This window comes from Mixophyes fleayi, chromosome 4 (genome assembly GCF_038048845.1).
Source record: "Mixophyes fleayi isolate aMixFle1 chromosome 4, aMixFle1.hap1, whole genome shotgun sequence".
Classification (NCBI taxonomy): domain Eukaryota; kingdom Metazoa; phylum Chordata; class Amphibia; order Anura; family Limnodynastidae; genus Mixophyes; species Mixophyes fleayi.
Genome location: NC_134405.1, coordinates 138,271,898 through 138,298,743, shown reverse-complemented (window position 1 = coordinate 138,298,743; position 26,846 = coordinate 138,271,898). Strand labels below are relative to the sequence as shown.

General features: G+C 40.5%; 1 protein-coding gene across 8 annotated transcripts in view; it reads left to right on the top strand.

Annotated features, from left to right (window-relative positions):
- SHANK3 (SH3 and multiple ankyrin repeat domains 3) overlaps nt 1-26,846 on the top strand; it is a 275,347-nt gene that overhangs the window by 223,834 nt on the left and 24,667 nt on the right. For all 8 annotated transcript variants that reach the window (XM_075208458.1, XM_075208456.1, XM_075208460.1 and 5 more), the window contains 4 exons: nt 13,996-14,076; nt 16,083-16,210; nt 16,428-16,533; nt 23,141-25,367. In XM_075208458.1, the coding sequence (XP_075064559.1) occupies nt 13,996-14,076; nt 16,083-16,210; nt 16,428-16,533; nt 23,141-25,367 (2,542 nt within the window). The remainder of the gene's footprint in view (nt 1-13,995; nt 14,077-16,082; nt 16,211-16,427; nt 16,534-23,140; nt 25,368-26,846) is intronic.

The window sequence follows — 26,846 nt, the reverse complement described above, 5'->3', positions numbered from 1 at the left end:
TTGTTGTCAGACTGTAAGTCATATGTGTACCAGGTTTGGTGTAAATTGTTCCAGACATTCCAGAGTTATGGTCGTTTTCGATGATTTTTAGGTGTTACCCCCCTCGCCACCCCCACCCTTAGGAGTGCTAGGGGTGTCTTGCCCCCACAATATTTGTTGTCAGACTGTAAGTCATATGTGTACCAGGTTTGGTGTAAATTGTTCCAGACATTCCAGAGTTATGGTCGTTTTCCATGATTTTTAGGTGTTACCCCCCTCGCCACCCCCACCCCGTAATGAATTTCAATTTAAAAATTTTTTAGTTGCCTCCGTCATGTTTTAATACACTCGTATGCAAAATTTCATGATCTTCACTTGAAAAATGTGGATTTGTATAGAAAGACAGACAGAAGGACAAATTTTCTCTTTTATATATTATAGATTGACCAATTATTTCGCTTTTAGTTTTGAATAAAATTTATGTTTCATGTTCACCTCTCTTCATTCCCAATCCATTTGTAAATATTAGAGAGTAGAGTGCATCTGATCCATTTCTTTTTCTCTTTTGATCCACATTATCTAATCTCCACCTCTGGCCTTTGAGACTATATGAAAGTTGCCTTAGTTCTTTGTGAAGTATTTAATAGTTGCTTGGTTGTGATTATTATTTTTGACAATTCATTAATACAATTTATCCAAAAACAAAATGATCAAAAGAATTAGAGCTATTTTGGACTTTTCTCTACCCTTGCGTCAGCTCCTCTACTGCACCACTTACACCTCCTGGTAGAAGTTGGCGCATCTGATGTTGGATCAAGAGCTATCATTCAAATATACAAATTAAAGTAGCCCAACATGGAGTGCTTCTGCATATAAAAGTGTCTGAATAGGACAACTTTTTAAAATACTTATATTGCAGCAAATATGTGTAATATTCTATCATCTATAATCTATTAAAGCAACTAGTTTATAAAATAACCATGTTACGGCAAACTCAACATTACTGTCAGTACTGCTTTATTTCCGGAGTCCTAATTTTCACAATGGAATATGACTCTGGCTTAAATAATGTTCTCTAATAAGCGCAATAACTGGGTGGGTGAGGGGGTAGAGTATCCTGCCATGGTGCCAATGCTGGAAAGTTTATCCATGTGCCTATTATCCTTCCTGTACAATGGCTTGAGAAGAGTGGAGCCCCTTGGAGGAAGAAGCACATTTCCCAACCATGGCCCACAAAAACCTTAGGGTACTGTATGTGTAGGGGGCTAAATTCTTACCAACCACGACGAGTACTGTTGCTTTGCTAAGATTAACTTTGTCATAATTTACGGTAAATATCTGCAGTGAAGAAAAAATGCTGATTTACTTTCAAGTTGTTTTCTTAATTCTAAATTTGAAGTTAACGATGGGAGTTCAATTATTCCTCCTACTCACATAATTGCTTCTCTTCAACATACTTGTCTGCCCAGTTGCAACAGGCTCAGAGGTCTGCTTATTATACAACTGGGTTAGCACATTGGAGCCCTTTCACTCATAAAACACTCTGAAATTGAGTTTACGTGTATACGTTACTCAATCTTGAACTCTCTTGTTCTGTTTTGCTTCAGATTTTCACCACTCTTTATGCATGTAGTAAAATCAAAAGGCTCTGGAATAAAGTAGGCACCTGGATGACCTCCTTTACTGAAGAGGTTTGTTTTTAAATTGGGAGCATATAAAATGTACCCGATACACCATAATAATTATTTATCATAAGCGCTGGCACCTTTTGTATTCCCTTTTTTTCTTAAGATTGTAAGCTCTTGCTCGCAAGGCCCTCTAACTTTCTTTCTGTCCTGTTTTGCAATTGTATTTTATTGTTTTTAACCCAGACTACAACTTGAAATGTATATCTTTACATTTAATGTTCTCTTCTTTGTGGTTTCTCTAAAATGTTGGGGTTTTATTTTGTACTTGTTTTTTAAAATCTTTTTTTAAACATTACATTGTAGATGCAAGTAATCTCTTAGTACTCTAACACTACTGCAGTACTATACATTATTGACGCACAGCACTTAATGACACTAAGCAATTTTTCCCATTTGTATTGTTTTTTGTTAAACATTTGTGAGGGGTTATGGGATGTTTATAGGACACCCACTCCCCAAGATGTCGGAGGCTCTTCCTAAGGGAGAGATGGGGAATTAAGATTCTAATCCCTAATGACCCTTGACCCCATGAATGCCTTATGGCTCCAGGGGTCAGGAGTCATGGGGCTCATCTCGTTTTGGAGAGGGCAGGGAGATTATATGCCTGCCCCCTATGTACTGAAGTATTGCACTTTGCAAAAGGAAAATGAACCTTGGCTTCAAAATAAAAAAATGACCAACTAGCGGTGGAGTGCTGATGGACTTGATACTATCTAATAGAACATATATCTAATGTGCAGATCAGTAAGCATTTAGGGAATAGTGATCACAACATGATAACAGTTCACTTGAGTTTCAATAAACAAAATTATAACTAAAGAACATGTATTTCAGAAGGGCAAAGTTTGATCAGCTCAGAGAACCATTGAAGCTTGTAGATTGGGAATGTGCACTCTTAAATTAAAGCATGGAGATCAAATAGATATTTTAAAAAGACTTAAATAAATATTGTTGCAAGTGTGTATTGTATGGCAACATCAAGGATGAAAGACAGCCAACATGATTAAACAACAAAGTATTGGAAGGTAAAGCAAAATATAAAAAAGAGAGCATTTAAATTGTTAAAATGAGAAGGAAGTATAAAAAATGTAGCAAAATATGGAAACAGGAAATCAGGTTAGCAAACACTGGATGGATTGTAAAAGGTAACACATCTAATCCAAAAACATTTTTAAAATGCATAAATAGCAGGGAAATAACTAGTTAGCCAGTTAATGATGAGTTAGGAAAAATAATTGTAAAATATAAAAGAAAATCTTTTAAACATTTTTTTCTTTGTATTCACAAAGGAGTAGACATGCTATAAATAGTTTATGTAGCAATACCCTATGCACACTGTTTAATGGTACTTGTTTAACATATTTTAGCACTAAAGGATAATAATAATAATCACATGATATCTGAGCAAATTATATTTTTACGTTTTGTCTTGAATAATAAATCCTGTTTCGACTTCATAAAATGTCGAGGTAGTCATGCCAGCTTTGCAGCTTTTGTGGATTTCTTGTTTGCTTCTTTTCTGTGGTAGTCACCTACATCTTTATAAAGGGACTAATATAGAGATGGATGCACATGGGCTTTGAAGAGGCACAGAAAAAGATTGCACAAAAAGTGTACTTCACATGTGTATGATGAGTCAGAATGATCTCAGATACGACCAAGTTATAAAAAAAAGTAGTATTTGCGCCAAATGGACATCAAGCATAGAAGTGTCTCTACATACGTCTAACAATAACGTAGAAATGTGGCTTGACAGTGTTAGTAGTAAATGCTAAAGTCACGTTACCCTATTTGTACACAATATAATACTGTAATGAAGTATCATATACACAAGAGAGAATATTGTCTTGATAGTTAATAAATGCGAAAGTCGCATTTTCCATATAAAATGTAATGAAATACAAACACCCCCATATTCATTGTTTACCCTTTAAAAATTCAATGGAAATCTACTTTGCTGTAGAAGTCCAATAACAAAAGACAACTGCAACTTGGTATAATATAGTCGCAACACAAATTAATTGAGTACTGTTCATCATCATCATCATCACCGCGTATCTTTGCACCACAAGACATATGCCTCTTAGAGGATCCGTCCACTTCTAATTAAGGGAGTAAACACATCCTAACCATACTCTGCTTATACTTGCCCGCCCGCGTTCTACCTCTCCAAGTGTTAGGGGACGCAAATCTATCATATGGAAGTCTAGATTCCGAAGCATTTATGGTACACATTTACAGTATGGAAATGCGTACTTGTCACAACAAAATCAGCACTGTCTAAATTATGCCCAGTGCCTTTAGATTTTATCCAGTTACATCGTCCAACGATCGTCGCCTCTCTTCCCCTCTGATTACCTTCTCTCACGCACGTATCCAAGACTTCTCCCGCGCCGCTCCCCTCCATTGGAACAAGCTCCCCAGCTCCATCAGAACTTCCCCTAATCTGTCCTCTTTCAAACGAACATTAAAAACCCACCTTTTCCTTAAAGCCTTCCAGTCTCATTCCTAAACTCCCACCGGTCGGCTACCTCTCTTTCTCATCCCTTCTCCCCCTTCCTCCCGTCTCTCCGTCTCATCCATGTGTCTGTCTGTCTTCCCCTCCCTTTAGATTGTTCGCTCCTTTGAGCAGGGCTCTTCTATCTCCTGTTTCCATCACTTTTAACTGCGCTCTCCAGCTACTCAGCTCACCTCCTCTCAGTCCCTCTGCCCTCTGTCTCCTCTCGCTTCTCTCCGCTCCCCTCAGTGACTCTTAACCTGTCATCCGTGCCCACCCTCTTGGGCCATAGTTACCTGCCTGTACTCACTTTTCCCCTCCCTCCCTCTCTTTCATGCTGTGCCTGAGCCCCCAGAGTTATAGTGCTTACTGTTACTTGTACTGTGCTCTTTCACCTTGTACTGTGCCATTGTTTGTCCTTGTACGGCGCTACGGATACTTTGTGGCGCCCTATAAATAAAAATTAATAATAATAATAATAATAATACATCCTCAGAATAACAGTCAAAGTGAGTAATATTTAGCACATGTATTTTAGATATGTTTCTCCTACCAACAGGATAATCAGTTCTTCTGCTCATGGCAGAATTGGAATAAAAAATGTTTGGGAGCTTTGTGGCAGAAAACACTCTAGTGCTCATACGCATATTCCTAACTTTTTACGTGTTTGTACAAAGGAACTCAGTGAAATAGTGAATGTGTATTGATGCACACTCTGCTTCTCTCAATGTTATATCCTTCTTTTACATTACCTGGTTGTTTTATTTAGTTTAACTGTGTGGTTACTAGTTTGGCTTTGAAAACTGATTTCTTTCCTGAAGTTGACTACTTTTGTCTAATGATTGTTGTCTGTGTTCTTTTATTAGTTGTCCTGGCTTGTCTCACTATTCTTGTTCAAGTTGCAAGCAAGCTTCCCTAATTTGACTTTTGACTTTCATGAACGGAATAGGGTGAGGGTGATAGGTTGTGAGATTATATAAAATAAATGTTACACATCATGTAAGGTTTATTTTATTTTATTTATTTGGTTTAGTGGGGTGGCACTTAATATTGTATTATATATTTTATTGTTCAGGCTGTGAGATTATGCAGAGAAGGTTTAAGATTTATGGATATAGCAAGACTAATATAGTTTACTAGTAACATGAATCACAACCAGAGAATAGTCAGACAGACCAGGGACAGAGGTGGGGAGCAGACAATAATACAGTCTTATAAAACAGAATGGTATAAATTGGAATGAAGTACAGATATAAATGTACCAAACAAGGTTTATTAATGTATCACAAATAAAGTCCAAGGCAATAATGCCTTATTAGGGTGAAAATAAACCTCAATATTATTAAAAACTATATAGGTGTATTTTATTTTTATTTTTTCGTTTTTTTCTATTTTCCACTAAGTATGGAAAATTGGAAGTGGACTGATTATCACCTATATGGTTTTTAATAATATTGAGGTTTATTTTCACCCTAATAAGGCATTATTGCCTTGGACTTTATTTGTGATACATTAGTAAACCTTGTTTGGTACATTTATATCTGTACTTCATTCCAATTTTTGCGCCAGTTTATACCATTCTGTTTTATTTGTTTCCAAAGGGGAAGGGATCCCCCCCTTTCTCCACCAGGTATTTTCATCCACAGGCAGCATAATACATTTTGGAAGCGCGGTTTATCCCTTTATTTCATCAGTAATACAGTCTTGGACAAAAATATTGGCACAATCTTCAAATAACTCAGAATTTCCTCTAAACATATTTGAAATTTAACATCAGTATTTGGTTTCCACAATTCTTTCTCTGTTAATATTACAGAACCTTTGGTTTTTTTCCCACAGTTTAATACTGTATATCCTTTTAAATGAGAAAATGAAAAGAAATGGAGTTGAGAAAATTATTCATACTTTAGACTATTTGGTAGCACAGTCTTTGGTCAGAATAACTGCAATCAACCGCTTCCTATAGCCATGGATGAGCTTTCTGCCCCACTCTCCTGACAGATTGGTCCACTCTTCTTCTGCAAACTGCTCCAGTTGTCGCAAATGTGATGGTGTATTCTCCCAACTGCTGTTTTCAGATCTCTCCACAGCTGTTCTATGGGATTTAGATCTGGACTCATTGCTGGTTGCTTCAGAACAGTTTGTTTCTTGTCTTGAACCATTCCTCTCTGCTTTTGGAGTTTGGGATCAATATCCTGATGGATAACCCATGACTTTCAATGGAGACCCAGCTTTCTGAAACAAAATACCTTGGTAATCTCCAGATTTCATGATGCCATGCACACGCTCAAGTCACATAGTGTCAGATGTAGCTCAACAACCCCAAAACATCTTCGAACATTTCCCATGTTTGACTGTAGGGAAGGTTTTATTTGCTTTTAAAGTTTAATTTTGCATTTTGTAAATATAGGGATGATATGCTTTACCAAAAAGCTCTAATTTGGTCTCCTCTGTCCACAGGGTATCCTCCCAGAAGGAATTTGGCTTGTTAAGGTGTGTTTTGGCAAACTCCAGTAGGGCTTTTTTTTTTATATCCCCCTTAAGGATGGTGCGAGTTGAAACTGGCACACCTTGTGTCTGAAGGTCAGCTTAAGTATGTTTGGCAGTTGATCAAGGTTCTTTCTCTACCATTCAAACAATTCTGTGCTGCAATCTTTGATCAGGTTTTCTCTTGTGGCTATGTTCAGGGAGGTTGGCTACAGTGACATGGACCTTAAACTTCCTAACAACATTACCTACAATGGACACGGAAACATCAAGGTCTCTGGAGATTGATTTGAAACCGTGAGATTTTTCATGCTTGACTAAAATCTTCTGTCTGACCTCATAAGACAATTTTCTGGCTTTCTTTTCTCAATTCAAGCTTGTTTAATGAGAAATTTTTATATTGCAGGCACCTGCTACTAACTACTGGTGAGTTCTTTTCCAAAGTGAAGGAAGAATCCCCTGCATGAAATCTATATATTTCTAACTTTCTAAGCTGCTAATAATTTTCTCTATAATTTTCTTCCACTTAAGAACTTCTGTGTGAACTAAGCTACAACTTAATGCATTTTTCAGCTCTTGGTGTTTTATTTCACTGTAACCCAAAGAAATACATTTGTGGATAACAAAATATTTTTAATTTTGACTGTTTTCTAGAAGAAATGGTGCATAATTAGAAAAGACTGCAAGGATGCCAATTATTTGGTCCATGACTGCATATCTAAGGGTCCAACAGATACAGGTAGTCAGTCATTTATAGATCAATACTAGAAGATTAATACACACAGAAACAAGACACAGAAACAACAAAAAAAGATTAAACTGAAGAAAGAGGACTGAAGGACCTGTTGCCCAAACCACTGCTGAAGAACATTGTTCCCGATCTCTGCATACTCTTGGGTCTGTGGCAACAATCTCTCCCCTTGGCCTACTCGGATTCCCCCAGGACCTTGACTAACAGGAAGGACATCAGAACTTTAGTAGGTCAAACTGAAGGTGACAAAACCAGGGCAAGAAAACAGGGAAGGTAACAGCAAAATCAAATAAGGTAGACACAGGCTAAACAATGGGACAGTGAAAGACAGATATATAAGACAAGACAAATACAAAGACAGCATGCACAAGGCCCCAGGCTAAGACAAAGAATGAGACAAGGATTCAGCAAGATTAGATCCAAGAGTACAATGCAGGGCTGGCCACAGGGACAGGCCACAAATCACTTCAGCCACCTCCAGTGTTTTAGCAGCCTTTTTTATACTCCTAGAGGTTGCTGGGAACTCTTTACAACTGCCTTGGAATGGAAATCATGGGCCTAAGTAAAACTTTATGGTTCCCATTGTACTATTTTGAAGAGGCCCCTCAAAGTTTCAGAGAGGGGCACCTTGCACTATAGCGTGCCACTGGAGGGCATTATCATTATATTAATTTCCCCTCATATTACTAACTTGTAATTCTACCACACAACAACCCAATTCTCAGAGAGTCCAATCTTGAGGCTGGCTGTCAACCGAACAAACACCTGCCATCACTCAGGAGGACCACCCTTTACACACTCGAACAACAATTCACTGATATCAGGTAGCACCCACCCCAGCCAACCTCAGTCTACATCACGGTAAACCCACTCCACTCCACAGTCCACTCCTCACCAATGCCAAGACCATTACCTGGGCGCCCTGATGCTGTTTTCTCTCCAGTTCTTTCTTTTGCCACAACAAGAGAAGGAATCAACTGCACTGAGAGCCACCTCCTTTAGTCAAATCCGTATTTATGCACCTATCTGCACTGCGTGACGTAAAGACTTCCTTTACTAATTTTTCGGGTGCATCTGAAGAATTATGCTGTGTAATGGACCTCCTGTGTATTTTACAGTATATTGTGCATGGAAATTCATGTTAGTGCTAAAACTGATTTTTGATCCTTTACCTAGTTCAGATCTCACTGCAAATTATTTTCAGTTCCATTTAATTTTCTTGTTGTGAGATGTCATATGTAGTGTTGTCTGTGACAGATTGTGTTTCGGCATTTAAAATGTATCTAAGATGCACATATACAGTTACACCAACAGAGTCAAAGTTATTTGTGAAATTCTGCTCTGAGACTTTTATGCTGTTCAATGGCTTTGTTTTAAAATGCATTTGGTTAAATGCATGAACTACCTTTAGTGCCTATCTGACTCTGGCCATTGTGTTCCGTGATGGATGTCTTAAAGTCAGTGAAGGTTTGGGAACACCCAAATAACTTTTTCTTAAAGTAGTGGAATATTAGAAGTTACAGAAGAGTTGTATGACCATGTATAAGCACAAAACTGTAGGCTGGTGCTTTTATACAGGTGACAGGCAGTTTCTAATATCTGTAATACTATAAAATATGGGTGCATTATTCCTAGTAATGCACACGTTTTCCCAATGAACACTGAAGTAATAACATCAGAACTCACTGTTTATACAAATATAATTTACAGGAGTTTATACATATAGTAATATAATTTGTGTATTATAAAAATATAATCCCATGCCATGCCAAACGAAACAAACTCTATAAAGCCAATGTTTTCATGTGGTGAAACACACTTGTCCTGCTGAAAGTGCATTTTACTTGATTGAAAAGTTGACTTAATAAAGTTTTTCATCGTTTGTGGTACTGTGGCATTATGTATCTTTGTACGTTCCTGCAGATGTTGGTAGCAATTATCACTTGGCATGTCGCACGTGTCAAATTGTCTTTTAACTCTGGACGAATCTGCTCACATTTTGACATCCATGCAGTTTGATTTCTCCATGCGTAATGTTAACATTAAACACTAAACTAAGTTTGCTTATCAAATTATTGTAAATATATGAGGTTGCAATGGGAACCGAAGTCTACATTAAATAGCAGCATCTGTAATCTCAGCAGAAGTAAATAGCGAACTTAAAGTGATTCACAGGCAGTGTATCCCCTCCCTGTATCCTCAACTAGCTCCAGCACTAGACAGCTGGCTGGTATCCACTATGCAGCGTTGGGTCTCACCCAACTATAGTGAACATCAGCCCCTGGCTGATTAGCACAGGGACTCAATAGCAGTGATACATAACATCCAGGTTGGCTCATATAGACAAGGTCTTTTTTCGCAGCACACATACAGAGAGACCCTGGAAAGACATACTGTGGTACTACACCTACTACTCCTTAGTCTGAGTTTCTGCTTACATTCCCAGACCAATATTAGGCTCCTTTATTCCCGTGTTTCTGCTTGGATATCCAGGTTCTGTCTCCTTGTGCCTGGAGCGGATTTACCATATATCTTTGCTCAGTATATTCTCTGCGGATTCCTTGGCTTCTTCCTCTTGTGCATCTCCATCTGCATCTGTAGCCATCCATCGGTCATGTCTAGGACCTCTACATTGGGCCATGACCTGCGTGACATTTGCAGCAAAGCCCATACCTCCTTGTGAAGGTCCCTAGTGAACACCTGCTCCATGTTAGACTCTTCACCTATGCTGCGGGTAGTTCCAAATTAAACTAGAATTGTATCGTATTTATTCTAGTATATTCCTGACACTAGAGACACTATAGAAGTGAGAGAGACAAGGTTATGTCATCACTTCCTTTTGACCACATAGACTATATTTGATGCTCACACCACCTTTGGAACCCCACGCAAAGTGGCAGTGTACTATCTAACAATGCGACCTTCAGACCAAAATAAAATGTTTTGCACATATTGGGAGGGAACTTGCACCCCACTCTGATAAGTCCTGGGGTCATCCTGACCCTCTTGGCCTCTGAGAAGGGAAGCACTGGCAACTTTTGGCCTGGGAGGTGTGCTTGATAAGAAAACGCGCAGGCTAATGAATCATTAAGTCAAAAAGCTAAAATCAAATAAAACTAAGGCCCATCTAACTCATACAAAATACAGAGGGGTCTGTTTATGACCCCAGCTTGGTATCCATCAATATCTACCGCTTCAAATTGCAGCAGTACATAAAAAAGCACTGCTGCAATTTACATTGCTGATGCTGCTTTAGGAGCCCTGGCAATGCAAATATATGAAATAAGCCATTTCCCAATGTTTTTGCTAATGGGTAGTCCTAACTCTAAATTCTAAGAGTCCCTATATTGTGTCATATATTTTCCTTATACTGGGTCATGTTTTTAAATTGAGAGCTAATTTAACAGGAGGTACCCCAAAAACCTCCATAATGGCACTACAAGGACCAGCACTCCTTGTCAGCTACTTTGCCCATACATATAGTGATGCACAAAGTGGAAGTTGCTCAATCAATTTTTAAGCATCAGCAGGTGTTAGAAAGGGAGGAGTTATCTAGAGAAAAAACGCATCAAATACCCCAACATACTGCTGCCAACCCATAAAACACCAAATAAAACTGCTTTACGTTTCTAACTAAAATGCCAGGATAACTAATAAGAATGGACCTCTGAAATGCCAGCTTTGCAAAATGGGCACTCTGCAGTGAATATAGCCTTGCACCCACTGTGCACCTCAACTTGCACAAATACACCTAAATTTCTGCCTGAGTGCAAAGGTCATTGCCAACTCTCCCGAAACAACTGGGCGATTCCGGAAATAGTGGGTAATCTTCTGGATTACTGAATGAGACTGGTAATCTCCCAAATACAAGGCAAGAACATGAAGTGGTGGACAGAACCCAGTGTGATGGCGCCATTCCTGTCACCTACCGAGACAAAATGTGTACTTTTGTGGAGGAGTCGAAATTTGCACAGGCAGATGGGAACCATTAGATACAGTAAAGGCGGTCCCTTCACGCAGGGCCAGTTTTACAGTAAATGGATTCCAGGGTGTAGAGTGAGAGTGCTTTCCATGCAATTCCCCCCCAAAAAGTAATTATCTCAGGACAGTACTTTTAGCTGTAACCTTTAGTTATGTGATGTACCAAGGAGACCTTATGATAGCAGCACCGCTATCCCAGCCTATCAGTGTCTGAGCGATGCATCATCATGTGATCAGATGCAGGGACTATGCTCCTCTACCCGTCACTGCTAGGTAAGTTAAGAGAAGCAACAGGGACAGCAGGATAGCCTACTGTAAAATTGTTACACATCCCCTCTGCTTACCAATGAGGAGGATGTGAAATACAGAGGACGCCCAGTGCGGAAAAGAAAGAGACCCTTTCATGCTGCACCCCTGGGCAAGTGTATGGTTAGACCATGCATTAAGCTGACTCTGCCACCGAAGTCTGGAAAAGATACATTGGTGTGCCCTGTTTTGTGGAGCAGTGCAGAACCAAGATTTAATTTTGCAAAGCGAGATTATTGTAATGAGAGGTGGAGCTTGCACTTTTTCAAGGGCATTCCTTACCATGTGCAGGGGTACATGTCCATTTGTAGTGCACAAAAAGAATTTATATTTGAACCTTCTCAGACCTGACGTAGATCCTATACTTTTAATGACACTAAATACTTCCAAGACACAGTGTGTAATATAAATATAGATTTCCTGAACTATCCCCACAGCTAGACATCTGTGGCTGGTTTCCATTGTATTAGGGAGACCATGACCAAGCTTGTCAGCGCAGGGCTTGTGTCTCCATGGTTTTATTTTATATTTATGAAAATTGTAAATGTCGGTTTTGGGCATTTTTTTTTTCAATTGAAGTTTATTTGAAAATTGTGTGTTTATGGTTTTTTTTTTTACTCTCTAATGCTGCCAATTCATTCATTTGGGTTGGGGCATGAACATAATTGATGAGTCTCAAGGCACAGTACGCCTGCGATGAGTACTTGTCATTCATATGACATGCATAGTACAATTGTGTCACACTCTAGTTGCAGAAACATGTATTGCAGCAGGGTTTCCCAAACCCAGTCCTCAGGGAGCCCTAACTGCATGTTTTCTATATCTTCTTGCTAGAGCAAAGCTGTAATCATTACTGACTGATACATTTTAAAAGATCCATGTGTGCTATAATTATGTCACTTGTGACCTGGAAAACTGCACTGTTAGGGCTCCCTGAGAAGTGGGTTTGGGAAACAATGTAGGGAATGTCAGTATTGCAGTTTGGGATACACACCTGATGCAATGTGATGTGTTTCCTTAAAGCAGCAACACAAAGAAGATTAATGAATTGAGCAAGAATTTGAAAACAATTTCATGCATACTATTTCTGTATATTGTTTCTCTTTGCTGTATATGGCTTCTCTGCCTTTCTAATTTCCTCCAACCCATGGATCATGCTCTCTTTCCTGCCTTTTCGCCAGCCTTCCAGCCAATTCATCATTTTTCTTTTTTCTATATTATTTACCCAAGCAAGTCAATCAGTATATCTTTCTGATTTTTTGCTCAGTTTCTGGGCTGTAGATACATTGACCCAGCTTCTGACCCATTCTCCTTGAACATGGATAATAGCATTTCTTATGCAGTACAGACTGTAAATTGCAGTCTGTGTCTGTAACTCAGTACTAGACTATAAAAATTCTGTTACATTTATGATCTGACCATAGGCGGTAAAGTGATTCAGTTTGGGTTGGTTTTGTTTTAGAGCATGTTTTCTGCTTCGTTAATACATAGTGCATTTTTTTCTAAATTATGCTGTCCTGTTTTACTTGCCACTTCTAGACCATGTTGCCTGCATCTAACTTATACTGCATTAGGGATTATTTTTATCTGTCTCCCATTTTTGCCTTGTTTCTGGAAAATGCAGGTTCAGTGTCTCTAGACAATGGAAACATTACTACTGCATCTAGATAGCACAGTCGCTACATAGTGTGAGCTCTTTAACTCTCACCGTCTCTTTGTGGCGTAGCCTGCCTCTCTCTCCCTCCCTCTGAAGCATGAAGCAAGAGTTACCATGGAAACGCAGCAAGACCCGAGAACTGCATCCCAGAGCATCAAGGATAGAGGGAGGGAGAGAGACACAGGGAGAGGATGACCAAAAAGAAATAGAGATGGAGAAGATAGAGTGAGAAGGAAGAAACAGAGAGATAAGTTAGAGAGAGAATACGGAGGAGACAACAGGAGAAAAGATGTCAAGTGTCTGGAAACTAGAAAGCAGCAGGCAGTAATCAGTTTTGGAAAGATAAGCAGAGCTACTGCAGGGGATGCAGTGAATCTGCATTACAGGGATATTTTGCTGTAAACAGACATAAGCTATTGCAGTGGTCTTAAGTGATTGCAGTGCATCCTTCACCCCGTATGGCTGTGCCAGGGGTCCCAGTGATAGGCTTCCACTATGAAATCACGGCGAAGGGTTGGGAAGCTGCTGGCGAAGTGCGACCCCTCATCTCGGGAGTATGAGGAGATGGTTGTGGAGAAACGGCGGCTCCTTCCAGACCCTCGCCGCCTGCTGGATAAGACATGTAAGGTCACTTCTCTTTTTCTTCCAGCTCCCCCACCTCCAAAGAGAGCGCCAAGCACCACACTCACCCTGCGATCCAAGTCCATGACAGCTGAGCTGGAGGAACTGGGTAAGTCTGCGGCAAATGGGCAGCAGGTTTAAACATAGGATATCAACTAGGTCTCGGACCATCAGGTTAGACTTAATAATATATTGGTAATTAGTTTCTGCATTTAGCTTCATTTGCATGCATTTATCATGTGTACAGTTGTAAAAATATTTTATAAATGTAAAATGTAATGAATATAATAAGAAATGTGGAGTTGTTATAAGAGACAGACCTTCTCTTGTTGTGAACAGCTTGGGAACACACAGGAGCATGAGGGTCAAGACCTGTAATGCAGGATTCAATATAAGAGTACTTTAGGTCCAAAAGAGCAGAACAGATGTGTAAGGATTTGAAGTCAGGATCTGGTGTCACATTTAGTAGAAATTGATTTAGTGTCTGAGGAGATGTGACAAGACACACCTGACCTGTAAAATTGTACAGTGATACAAATCTGTGCAGAACGGAAACACACACACACACATACACATACACACACATTCTTTGTTACTACTCTGTCAAAGGTTACTTCATTGAAAGATACACCCATGCTTCACAATACAATGTTTATATTCCCATCACAATAATTCTTTAGTTTAACCCATGTCACTAATACTTAGGGTATGTCAGTCCCTGTAGTTAAATAAATTAGTGTGTGTCACTAATCTTATTGGCTACATGGGTAGTGCATTGATAAAAAATTGTCATACAGTATGAATAGATTTTTTTAACAAAAATACTGAAGACCATAAAATATAGACTTTATGTTTATATCTATCTCATATCCATCCAATATAAACATATATATAATATATATCATATTGTGAACATATTGAAAACTCTGCATCCTTTACTTGTTATCCAGCAGTCAGGTCGTTTAATCTTCTTATATTTATTTTTATTTTCTTTAACATGTGGATTATTGAGTACTTAAAACCATATTAACTGCGTCGCAACATGGGGAGCATATTTGCTAATACATTTTTTAATCTTGTATACTCTGCATTCAACATTTTTGTCATTAATTTTAAATATTTTTTAATTTGCATCACTTTTTTTTTTACATTCTTTATTTAAATGGGAAACAACATGTAAAGTAGACACAGCACAGTGCGCAGGAAAAATTTAAGAATAAAATAACAGTATATAAGTATACAAGACGTTTCCTCTGGTTTTTATGTGTTATATCAAAGGGTGGTGGATGGGGAGAAAAGAATCGGGGGAGAAGGGAAGGAGGAAAAGGGGGTGGGAGTAGGAAAGGCACTAGCAGTATCAAAAATATTGCTTAGAGTACTATGTGCAACACATCCAGGGACAAACGTACTGAACAATTAAGAATCAAACATAAAATAAAACAAGATTCTTACCCACGGTGCACCGCACCCATCCTGGGGGATCCGGATGCATCACTTTTTTTAATGTTCATAACAATGTCCTATGATTTGAATTTCCTTGTCTCACAATCCTATAAAGCAAGACCATACTAAAATGAATAACATTTTGGTGCTTTGCTGAAGCTGTTCCTATTTCGTCATTACAGTGCTAGTAATTGTATCATTACAATTTGACCAAACTAGTTGGAGAATGCAGAGTGTGAGGGAGTCATGCTGGGGAATGACAGGAATCTTGATGGTGGTGCCCCTCTGTGCGGTTATATGGGAAAACAAATTAGACATTTTATGATACCTTCTGAATTCTCATTAATATCTCACTGCACACTCTTTATTTCATATATTTGTACACTGTGTTATAATTTGACAGTGATTTACACATACACATATGTAGGTCTCTGTCACACTGGGCTGAGTATCAGTAATAGTGTACTAGAGATGTATAGATAAATTGTATCAATATCAGTTTAATATTGTTCTATTGGCATTTTTAATATATAAAGTCCTGAGCTTCCATGTCAAATATCTCAAGAACACACAACAATCTCAGCATGCAGGATCCCAGTATTACATTTCTAGTAGATATTCAGGTGGCATTGATGACATTACTTTGAGGTTTAACTAGTCTCTTGCTTACAGAACGATTGGATGAGATTTTGGTTGCTTCTGATCCCTCCTTGAGACCAGAGATTGCAGAGGCTGACTCCAGAGCTGCTACAGTAAAACAGCGACCAACAAGCAGACGCATCACACCAGCCGAGATCAGTGTAAGAGCAGCCAGCTACTTCCAACAAGACTTATTATCTTGCACTATACTATTTTCTTGTTCTCTCACATATATTGTTTGCTGAGTTTTATGAGTGGAGTTCTAGGTTGTTTATATTAGTTTCCTATGGCACAATCTCTGTGCCCATCATGTGAATAACATTTTCAAATTCTCAATACTAAATTTCTGTTTGCTTGCCATATTTTCTTTTCTTGCAGTCGCTGCTAGAGAGACAGGGTATTTCTCCACATGCAATATCTCAAATTCACAGGGAGAAGCCTCATATTTCCCTTCACCATGGGATGTCTCGGACAAAGTCTGTGGGTAAGTTATGCAGTTAAAAATTATACCACTTGCAATCAAGTGATTTTGATTAAATATATTAGTTCTAAACGTAATGGCCATGACATATTAAGGAAAGTAAGGCAAAAATGGAGTAAGTTTTCTCTTGGAAAAACCATGTTACAATGCAAGGGGTGCCAATTAGTTTATTATTTTGCACATTAGTTAAAATCTGGCTGTTTTTTCATGTAGCACACAGATACTTAGCTTTATTTTTACATTAAAATGTAAAGTTTATCTAGGACATGCATTATCACAATTATAAATCTGTCCCCACATTTTAAATTTACCACCCCTTCCAATGCAACATGGTTTTGACAAGTTGCAAAGTTACTCCTTATTTATGCTATACTTTCCTTAATGAATCAGTCCCAATATGTTTACCAATACAACATGATACCTGTGAGTATTAGTTTGCAAGATCCAGCAATTTGTTGCCTTCGCTGGTCATTTTGTTTTGTTTGGCTGCTTCCAGCAATATAGTCTTGCCCACCCCCTCACACTTCAAACTGTATTGTGTCTTGCCTTCCCTGCAGATGCTAATACTACAAATTGAAACACTTGCTGATGCAGACAACTTGGTGGTGATGTCACAGGAAAGAGACAGATAGGGGCTGATCTAGAATTGGGTACAGGATTTGCAGTCTAGTAAACCATGTTACACGTTACGTTTTTTGCTTGCAGGGCACATATTGCATGCTGCATGCACATATTGCCCAGCTCTACTTTTAGACAGAATTTTAGAGTTCGGCTAGGTCACGTCCCCATCACAGGTCTAAATCAGGTTGTGCATTTTCCATTTCCCCCCTGCAGCACAAAAATTGGTTTTCCAGGTGGATATTTTCCACCCAGTAGCTGTATTTTCTCCTAACTTTAAATCAGCCCTATAGTGTTTAGAGCTATAATTATATAAATATTTGCAAAGAACTATGTGAATTGAATTTGACATAGTACTGTGATGTCACTGCAAGCTGTCCTGCATTTTATGAAGATACATCGCTAGATAAAGGGATTCACAGAAACAATTATAAAACACATTTCTGGTGGTCGTAATAACAAAACAGTTTGCATTTCTTTGGCAAATATTAGCTTTATTACAGATTTTACATAGAATTATCTGATCGCTACAGAAATCCAGCAAACGTCAAACGTATCACTGGTCTCCTCTCTCTTACAAAGTCCTTTAAATGTGCCCTTTGGAATGCACGTTCTGTTTGTAACAAACTTACCTCTGTACACGATCTCTTCCTCTCAAGCATCCTAAACCTTCTAGCAATAACAGAAACATGGCTCACACAATCAGATACTGCCTCACCTGCAGCCCTTTCACATGGTGGTCTCCATTTCACCCACACCCCCAGACCAGGAGGCAGACTAAGAGGTGGGGTTGGACTACTTCTCTCCCAACAGTGCACGTTTACAGTTCTCCCAAATGTCCCATCACTCATGTTCACATCTTTTGAAGGACATGCTGTTAGGATTTTTACCCGTTCTCTATGCGTGTTGGTGCCATCTATCGCCCCCCTGGACCACACCAACAATTTCTTGAACACTTCTCTGCATGGCTCCCTTACTTCTTATCCTCTGACATCCCAACCATCATCATGGGTGATTTCAACATCCCTATTTCTAATCCACGTTCCAATGCTGCTTCCAAACTACTCTCTCTAACATCCTCACTTGACCTCTCTCAGTTGATTGAATCTGCCATTCATCAGGATGGCCACTGTCTTGATCTTGTTTTCTCTAGACTATGCTCAGTTTCTGATTTCGTTAACACTCCTTTCCCCCTTTCGGATCATCGCATTATTAGCTACTCGCTCACCCCCAGTTCTTTACCCTCCCCAATGTCAAACTGTTCCAAGCTTCCTCACAACCGCAGGAATATCAACTCTATTGATCTGTAACAGTTTTCCACCTCTCTTCAACACCTTCTCTCCCCAGTTTCTACAGCCTCCTCCCCTGCTTGGGCAGTACCCCATTTTCACCATACCCTAGCAATTGCCCATGATCAAGTGGCTCCAGCGACACTACATACTCCGCATAGACTTTGTTGCCAACCGTGGCACACTAAAGTAACACAAACTCTACAAAATCTTTTGTGTAAAGCAGAACGTCACTAGTGTAAATCTTGTACCTCTAATGATTTCATCACATATACTGGTATCTAACACTCCTATAGAAATTCTCTGGATACTGCAAAACAAACATACTTCCAATCTCTCATCTATGCTCAGGCTTCTAACCCCAAACGCCTTTTTTAACACATTTAAATCTCTTCTCAATCCTCCCACCCCAAATCCTCCGACTACCATCAGTGCCCAGGATCTTGCTTCCTATTTCAAGGACAAAATAGATAAGATCAGATTTGAAATGGTATCAAATTCAATAATTTTCCTCAATAAGCAATTAGCTCAATTCTTTTGTAGCACCCTCTGACACTCTCTCTTCGTTTGATCCCACAAATGAAGAGGAAGTTTCTACTCTCTTCTCATCTTCCTACTCTACCTCCTGTCCTCTTGGTCCCATTCCCTCACAAATTAGTAGGTCCCTGTCTCTTGTGCTCATTTCACCTCTAACTAAAATCTGTTATCTATCTCTTTCTACTGGTATTTTTCCATCACTATTCAAGCATGCAGTGATTACTCCTATTTTAAAAAACAACATTCTGACCCAAACTCTTTCTCAAATTACCACCCCATATCTCAGCTCCCGTGCCCCTCCAAGCTTCTCGAGAGAATTGCCTACACTTTCCTCACACACTTTCTTACAGCAAACAACCTACTGGATTCTCTTCAGTCAGGCTTTCGCTCTCAACACTCCAAGGAGACTGCGCTTACCAAGATTGTCAATGATTTGATCACAGCAAAAAGTAAAATCCATTACTCTCTTCTAATTCTCCTGGATTTCTCTGCTGCATTTGACACTGTTGACCACTTTATTCTCATACAAACGCTACAATCCCTAGGTCTTGAAGGCACTGTCCTATCCTGGTTCTCATCCTACCTATCTAATCGCTCTTTCACTGTTAAATTCTCTGGATCCACCACTGCTCCGCTTCCTTTATCAGTTGGAGTACCACAAGGCTCAGTCTTAGGTCCTTTGCTATTCTCTATCTACACCACTTCTCTTGGAAAACAAATAAGCTCCTTTGGATTTCAGTATAATCTCTATGTGGATGATACACAAATCTATCTATCCTCTCCTGATCTTTCACCATCTGTGTTGTCTCGCGCTACTGACTGTCTTTCTGCCATTACATCTTGGATGTCTTCTCACCAACTCAAGCTCAATCATTCAAAAACTGAATTAATAATATTCCCACCCAAAAACAGAAGCTTCCTGCTTGACATTTCTATTTCTGTTGATAACATGACCATAAATCCCACCCCGCAAGCTCGCTGCCTAGGTGTAATCCTTGACTCACAACTATCATTTATTCACCGCATCGACTCTATATCTAAATCATGTTACATACATCTAAAGAACAGTTCCAGAATACGCACATATATCACACAAGACCCTGCAAAAACCTTAATTCATACATTCATCGTCTCCCGCATCGACTATTGCAATTCCCTCCTTACTGGTCTTCCCAAAATCAGGCTTGAACCCCTACAATCTATTTTGCACGCAACGGCTAGATTGATTTTCCTTGCAAACCATTCTTCCTCTGCTGAGCCACTCTGTCAGTTTCTTCATTGGTTTTGGAGTGGGTGGTAGGGACCCTTTTGGGAGGGCTTACCTGGGACGTCTGCGCTTTGTTTCGTTTTTGTGAGGGTTGGTGCTGCCTTGACGGATGTTCCGGATGTTCCAGTTCCGGTTTTTTTTGGTTGCTTCTTTGTTTTTTCCGTGGCGCGACCTGTGGGGAGATAAGATGGGGATATGGAGGGAGAGAGAGGGGGGGGGGGGAAAGAGAGAGAGGCGAGACAGTATACACGATATCGGCCGTCAGGTGGCTCTTTTTGAGTGGGAGATGTTTATAGCTCCTTTTGCAGTTTTGTTTATATCTGTTTTGCCTAGTTTATAGCTCTTTTGCCGTGTATACTGGGGCGACTATATGGGTATGCAGAGTAGTAGACTCTTGGGGGGGTGCCGGGCAGTGGGATTACGGTGCCCGGTTTAAGCCTCTAGGGTGAGAGCTTTGCAGTAAATCTGCTAATTATTTGCTTGCTTCTCTGGAATAGTATATTGTGTTACTGGAGGGTGAGGGGGTAGTGCAAGCTTTATTTTAAAAGGAAATTTGGATGTGTTCCCTTTTTAAAGGGAGATATGGTTTGTGTGTATTAGGTATAAATATGTATAGGTGGATGAGGGGAGGATATGTGGGGAGTTATTGCTAACAGGACAGAATTATGTGGTTGTTGCTGTGAGTGTATATGTGACAGTTAGCGTTTTTGCTGAAATGCTCTAAAAAGAGCAGTTATGTGTACAGGGTACCTGGGGTGGGCGGGTTGGCTCCTGCTCCAGATTCTGGATCGTAGCGCTCGTGGTGGCTGCGGCCCAGCGGCTTTCTCCCCGTGCTCTTGGAAGGCAGGAGCGCTCCAGACGCCTCACTTCCTGTTTTCTTCTGGAAGGCACAGGCGCCTGTGCGTTCCACTGCAGGGATCAGTTCTCCGCTCGTGACTCTCCTTCTTGCGGTATGGAGTTACTTTCTCCTTGGGTCTTGATGCTTGGAGGATCTTTTGTGTGGGTGAGTGTTTTCAGGGTAGTTGAAACCAACGCGTTTCGTCCGGGCGGACTTCGTCAGGGATATGCATTGTCTTTGTCAGTGGGTCTTTTTATATGTGTCCTTCAGTGTTTCAACCAATGGGATTTGTGATGGGAGTCGGGGGGAGGGATTGTGGAGGTGGATAATGAATTTTCAGTTGTTGTGTATTTTGTATAAAAATTTTATGGAGGTGTTTATTTTAATGGTATATACTTATGTGTTGCTCTTTATTTTTAATTATGATGTGTACTTGGGTAGCGGGTGGGACACGGGGACGGGGGTTATGTGTTTTGTGGGGCGAGATTGGTGTGGGTTTGTGGACTCGGCGCTTATGTGTCATTACAGACTTATGGGACTAATTTAAATGTGTGGGGATAATGGATTCTAAGTAGGATGCTATGTGGACTTAATGTTTTTATTCTTATCCATGGATAACTGCTAAAGGGCACGGGGGTGTGGCTATTATTCATTGGTTGCCTGTATTTCAACAAATCAATATAAAATTCTTCTACTAACATACAAGGCCGTCAACAAAAATGCACCGACATACATCTCCTCACTTGTCTCAAAATATCTCCCAACTCAACACCTCCGTTCTGCACAAGATCTGCGCCTCTCTTTCACTCTTATCACATCCTTCCCGGTCACAGGACTTTTTTTAGGCTGCACCCACTTTGTGGAATTCCCTCCCTCGCACAGTAAGACTTTCCTCTAGTCTTCAAATCTTCAAGCGTTCTCTGAAAACTCACCTCTTCAGACAAGCTTATGATATTCCTCAACCAACATCTTAATCTCCCTAGGTTACCCTATTATCACCCTCTACATAGCTAACACAAGACAACAACCCTCTGACCAACATTGCTGTGTGACTGATCACACAGCCCACGCAATACTTTTACCTTTGCATTCTAGCTGGTCCAATGTGCAATATGATGTAGCACATGCCCTTGTGTTCAAACTCCCATTGTCCCATAGTTTGTAAGCATTCGAGCAGGGTTTTCTTACCTCTCTGTCTGTATGTATTACCCAGTATTGTTTTATTAATGTTTGTTCCCAATTGTAAAGCGCTACGGAACTTGCTGTCGCTATATAAATAAATGATGATGATGATGATCATTCTATAATTCATAGTGGAGCATGGTGCTACTGAAGTCTATGCAGTACTCTATGTTGCAAGTAACTATCTGCCCCTTATACTCAAAGCATTAATTACTGTAGATACCTCTACAGGATATGTATTAGCCAATGTGTAATAAGTTACTATCAACATAATATTAAATATTTTCTTATACACTTTTGTTACATTTAAATAACATTAGATCATAATCTTAAAAAGAAATTTATTAAAGTAAAACAAAAAATAAAAAATATCTTGATATGGTGCAGAGCGTGCCAAACGGTAATATTTTACCTATCATTCAAGTCAACAGCCTGGTTTGCCCAAAGAAACCATTGAGTTACACATTGAACCATATGGGACATTAACCTTGTTTTGCTGAAGATTTTATGATTCTAGTCATTAGCCAGGATGAATGAATGTTAATGCTAGCCTCTTGGAAGTAATTACCTGACGTTGGAAGGCAATCCGAAATATGAGCTCGCTGCATAGGACAACTTAGGCCTCCTAAATTGCAATGAATTTCCTATTCAAAGCTTTAAAAGGACTGAAGAAATTCAGAGACTTGAATACCAGGGTCTTGTGTGTTTAGATAATATTTAGTGGGGTACAGGCCGCAAATTAGTTAACTCAATTATATATCAAATCATAGGTAAATGTATGAGTTGCATTCCAAAAATCATCTCAGTTAATATACATATAAATTACAGAGTGGCTGTTAACTGTGTTACCTAAGGTTTTAATTGTGTGTCTGTCCTTAGGTGAAGATGAGAAGCTGTCAGATTCATTCCTTGATGGACGTTTCCCACGCAGCACGTCCATGCAAGATTCTTTAAGGGAAGGCCCTGGCATTCCACCCCCTCCACAGAAATCTGCTCCCCCACCACCATCTCCTTATTACTTTGACACTGGACCACCTCCAGCTTTTTCCCCACCACCTCCTCCAGGTAGAGGGTATGATACTGTGCATTCAAGCTTTAAACCAGGCTTTGAAGCCAGACTTCATGGGCTTCCACATGGAATGGGATCTGCAGAACTACTAAGCATGGATCGTGCCCTTCCTCCTCCTGATCGCCAAAAGCGTGCTCGCTCCATGATTATTCTTCAAGATACATCTCACCTACCGGTGGAGCCTACAAGTATTCCTCGACCTGGCCCATCACCAACCCCTCCAGAAAAACTTAAACGAAGAAGTCGTGCTGTGGATAATCCTTATGCTAATATGGGTCTGTTTGCACCAATGAAGCCACAGCGCAAAAAGAGTCCCCTTGTGAAACAGCTGCAAGTGGAAGATGCTCAGGAGCGAGCTGCATTAGCCATGGCTGGGGGCTACTCACGGGATCCCTCACCATCTCGACGCAGCCCACGACAGAGTATGATGGAGTTAGGAACTGCACATCATGACCCACTTGGTAGTCCTTTTGCAACAGCACTTGCTGGAGTAATGAAGGAACGTGAGCGACGGCTGGATGAGAAGCGCAAATCCACAGTCTTCCTCTCGGTCGGAGCATTAGAGGGAACGCCGCCTTCCCCAGACCTCCCATCTCTACAACCTTCACGCTCTGTTGATGAGCGGTTGTTGGGGAGTCGTGATGTCCTCCTACCTTCTCCAGGTTCTTCACTTAAATCTCTTATGTACAGCAGTCCTCATTCCACATTCATCCATCCCCTAACTGGTAAGCCCCTTGATCCCAATTCACCTCTTGCACTTGCGCTGGCCGCAAGGGAACGTGCGCTTTCTGCCCAGGCAACATCTCCCCCTCCTCAACGGACACCTACCCCAGTAAGGAGCCCAGATTCAGACAGAGCACATCCACTGTTTCTGGAAATTCAAACCAAAGAGGGGGAGATGGGAATGGAGCTAGAAGGGTCTGCATCACCCATATATAGCCCTTCAGGGGCATCTGTGAAGGGCCAGTGGGGGGCTCCACTAAGGAGGGATGGAGAAGGTCGTGCAGAGAAAAGCCCAGAGCGACCTGAGAGCAAAATGGAGGAGAGAAAGCCTATGATTCTAAGCATTGTCGACACATCTCAGCAGAAGACAGCAGGGCTTATAATGGTGCATGCTACCAGCAATGGGACAGAAGATAAGGAGCAGGAGCCACCAGCTACCATAGACCAGCAAGAGGCAACGCCCCATGATACTGAAGACAAGGCCCCGTCAAGCTCTTCTTCTGATAAAACACTTGGACAGGGAAGCTCAGAGGAGGAAGTAGAGCCTTTTGGGGCCAATCTGCCACCAGCCATGTTGTCCTCAAGTGATGAAGAGACTAGAGAAGAACTAGCGAAAATTGGACTATTGCCTCCTCCTGATGCTTTTGCCAACGGAATCCTGTTCACCAAACCTGGAACCCCCATCAGCCAACTGACTCGGCCTGGTACTTTGGCTGTGCCATCTGCCAAGCAATTTAGTGGTCTGCCACCCTCAGGGAAGCCTTCTGATGCCCCAATTCCCCATCCAGAGTCAGCTACTGACTCAGGGGTGGAAGAAGTGGACACCAGGAGCTCGAGTGACCACCATCTGGAAACCACGAGCACCATCTCTACTGTGTCCAGCATGTCCACTCTATCCTCAGAGAGTGGGGAGCCCACTGACACCTACACCTCGTACGCAGACGGTCAAACTTTTATACTCGAGAAGCCGCCAGTGCCTCCAAAGCCCAAACTCAAGTCTCAACTGATGAAGGGCACCGTGACCTTCAGGGACCCCTTGCTTAAGCAGTCCTCAGACAGTGAGCTCATTGCCCAGCAGCAACTTGCAGCGGGCCGTCCGCGCTACCTCTTTCAGAGAAGATCTAAGCTATGGGGAGATCCAGTGGAGAGTCGGCCCCTTTCCCATGGGGGTCCTGTAGAAATAGAAAAGCCGTCCGTAATTGGGGAGATCAGTTCTCGACTTCAGCTGCTAAACAAGGACACGCGGTCACTGGGAGAGGAGCCATCAATCCCGGGAATGGACCCTGGCAAGAAATCTCCAGTGGTGGCGGCTCGGTAAGAAGAGGGTAGTTAGAAGTAGATTTACTTGAGTGGGAATTGAGTGCTAGCAGAACTGTATAACAAAATATACACAGTTAAATAAGAGTGAATTCATTATAACCATCACTGTAGGAAGTTACAATTTTATTTAGAATTATGATTATAATGTGTATGGACGCCACACTACAAACATATCCAGTGGTATCGGCCTGTTGATCCATTCCACTATATCATTGTGTCTGAGAGCAGTGTATTCCATCCTTCCCATCCTCCTATTCTGTTATGCTAAGACATCTCTTACATGTTCCAAAGCATAGCTACCCCCCACATAAAAACACACTTATATAACATGCTTATATATTGTACAATATTTTTCTTTGTCATACACTGTTTCTTACAAACCTCATCCAAAACGATCTGTAAAGCGTGGTTGTTGTTGTTGGTGTAGCTTTCTCAAGAGAAATTCAGTTTCACTGCCTCCATCTCTGACATATACAACTCTCTCACTACTTTTATCAATGAAATGAGCACTTCTTTCCTTTACCGCAATGCACAGCCCTCTCAATACTTACTTTACAGTGATGCTCAGTTTATTTGTTCTGTCGCTAGGTACTCATCCCGCTCACTACTTCTTTCACTAATGTGCTCAGCTTACTCACTACTTCTGTTACAAAGATGCACAGTTTGCTTGTTAATTGTTTTAGTGAGATGCACTGCTTGCTCCATAATTCCATGTGAACCATATTTTGCTTCTAGTACCGGGATATTCCTGCCAACGACTTGAGTACAGTAAAGGGGTGTGTCTGGTATTGTGAACCAATGCAGATCTGAACGCAGAACCATATACGCCTATTACAGCCGTGTTATTTGCACCAGTCCTGCTGGTGGAAATACATGATGATGGTGACTATCACCAATACTAGCTAACCGCTTCTCATTGGCTGATTTCAATTCCATCTCTGAAGCTGCTGGGTGCCTTCTTCGTTGATCGTGCATTTATTATAGGATTTTTGTGTGTATTTGCAAAAAATATTTTTATTACATTCATGCGCACGCAAAATGGAAGAATATATCTGCAGTAATTTATATATTATACAAAGCAAATGCGTTTTTCCCTATGAAAACAAATTTTGACAAATTTTTATTGCACTTACGAGCTGGTTCTGTGCATGTGGGTGTAGGTATGTCTGCCATAAAATGGCACATATGCTACAGGCCCAGAACTGGACGTATTTTAAGATGTATTCAACTCTGCATTTGGGCTGAAATACGCTATTTTTGTGTGCACACTTTTGGACCATAAATTACAGCCATGTTGCGTTCAACTCTGCATCAGGCCCATTTTATCTACTGCCTCACAGCACCCAAACAGTTCACATCGAAAGCCAGACTGATTCCCACATTTCATCATCACTCTTAAATTATTATGTAATTGTACTTCTTAACTGTCTCACAAAAATATACAAAGAAACCAGTTAGAAAAATGATGCTACC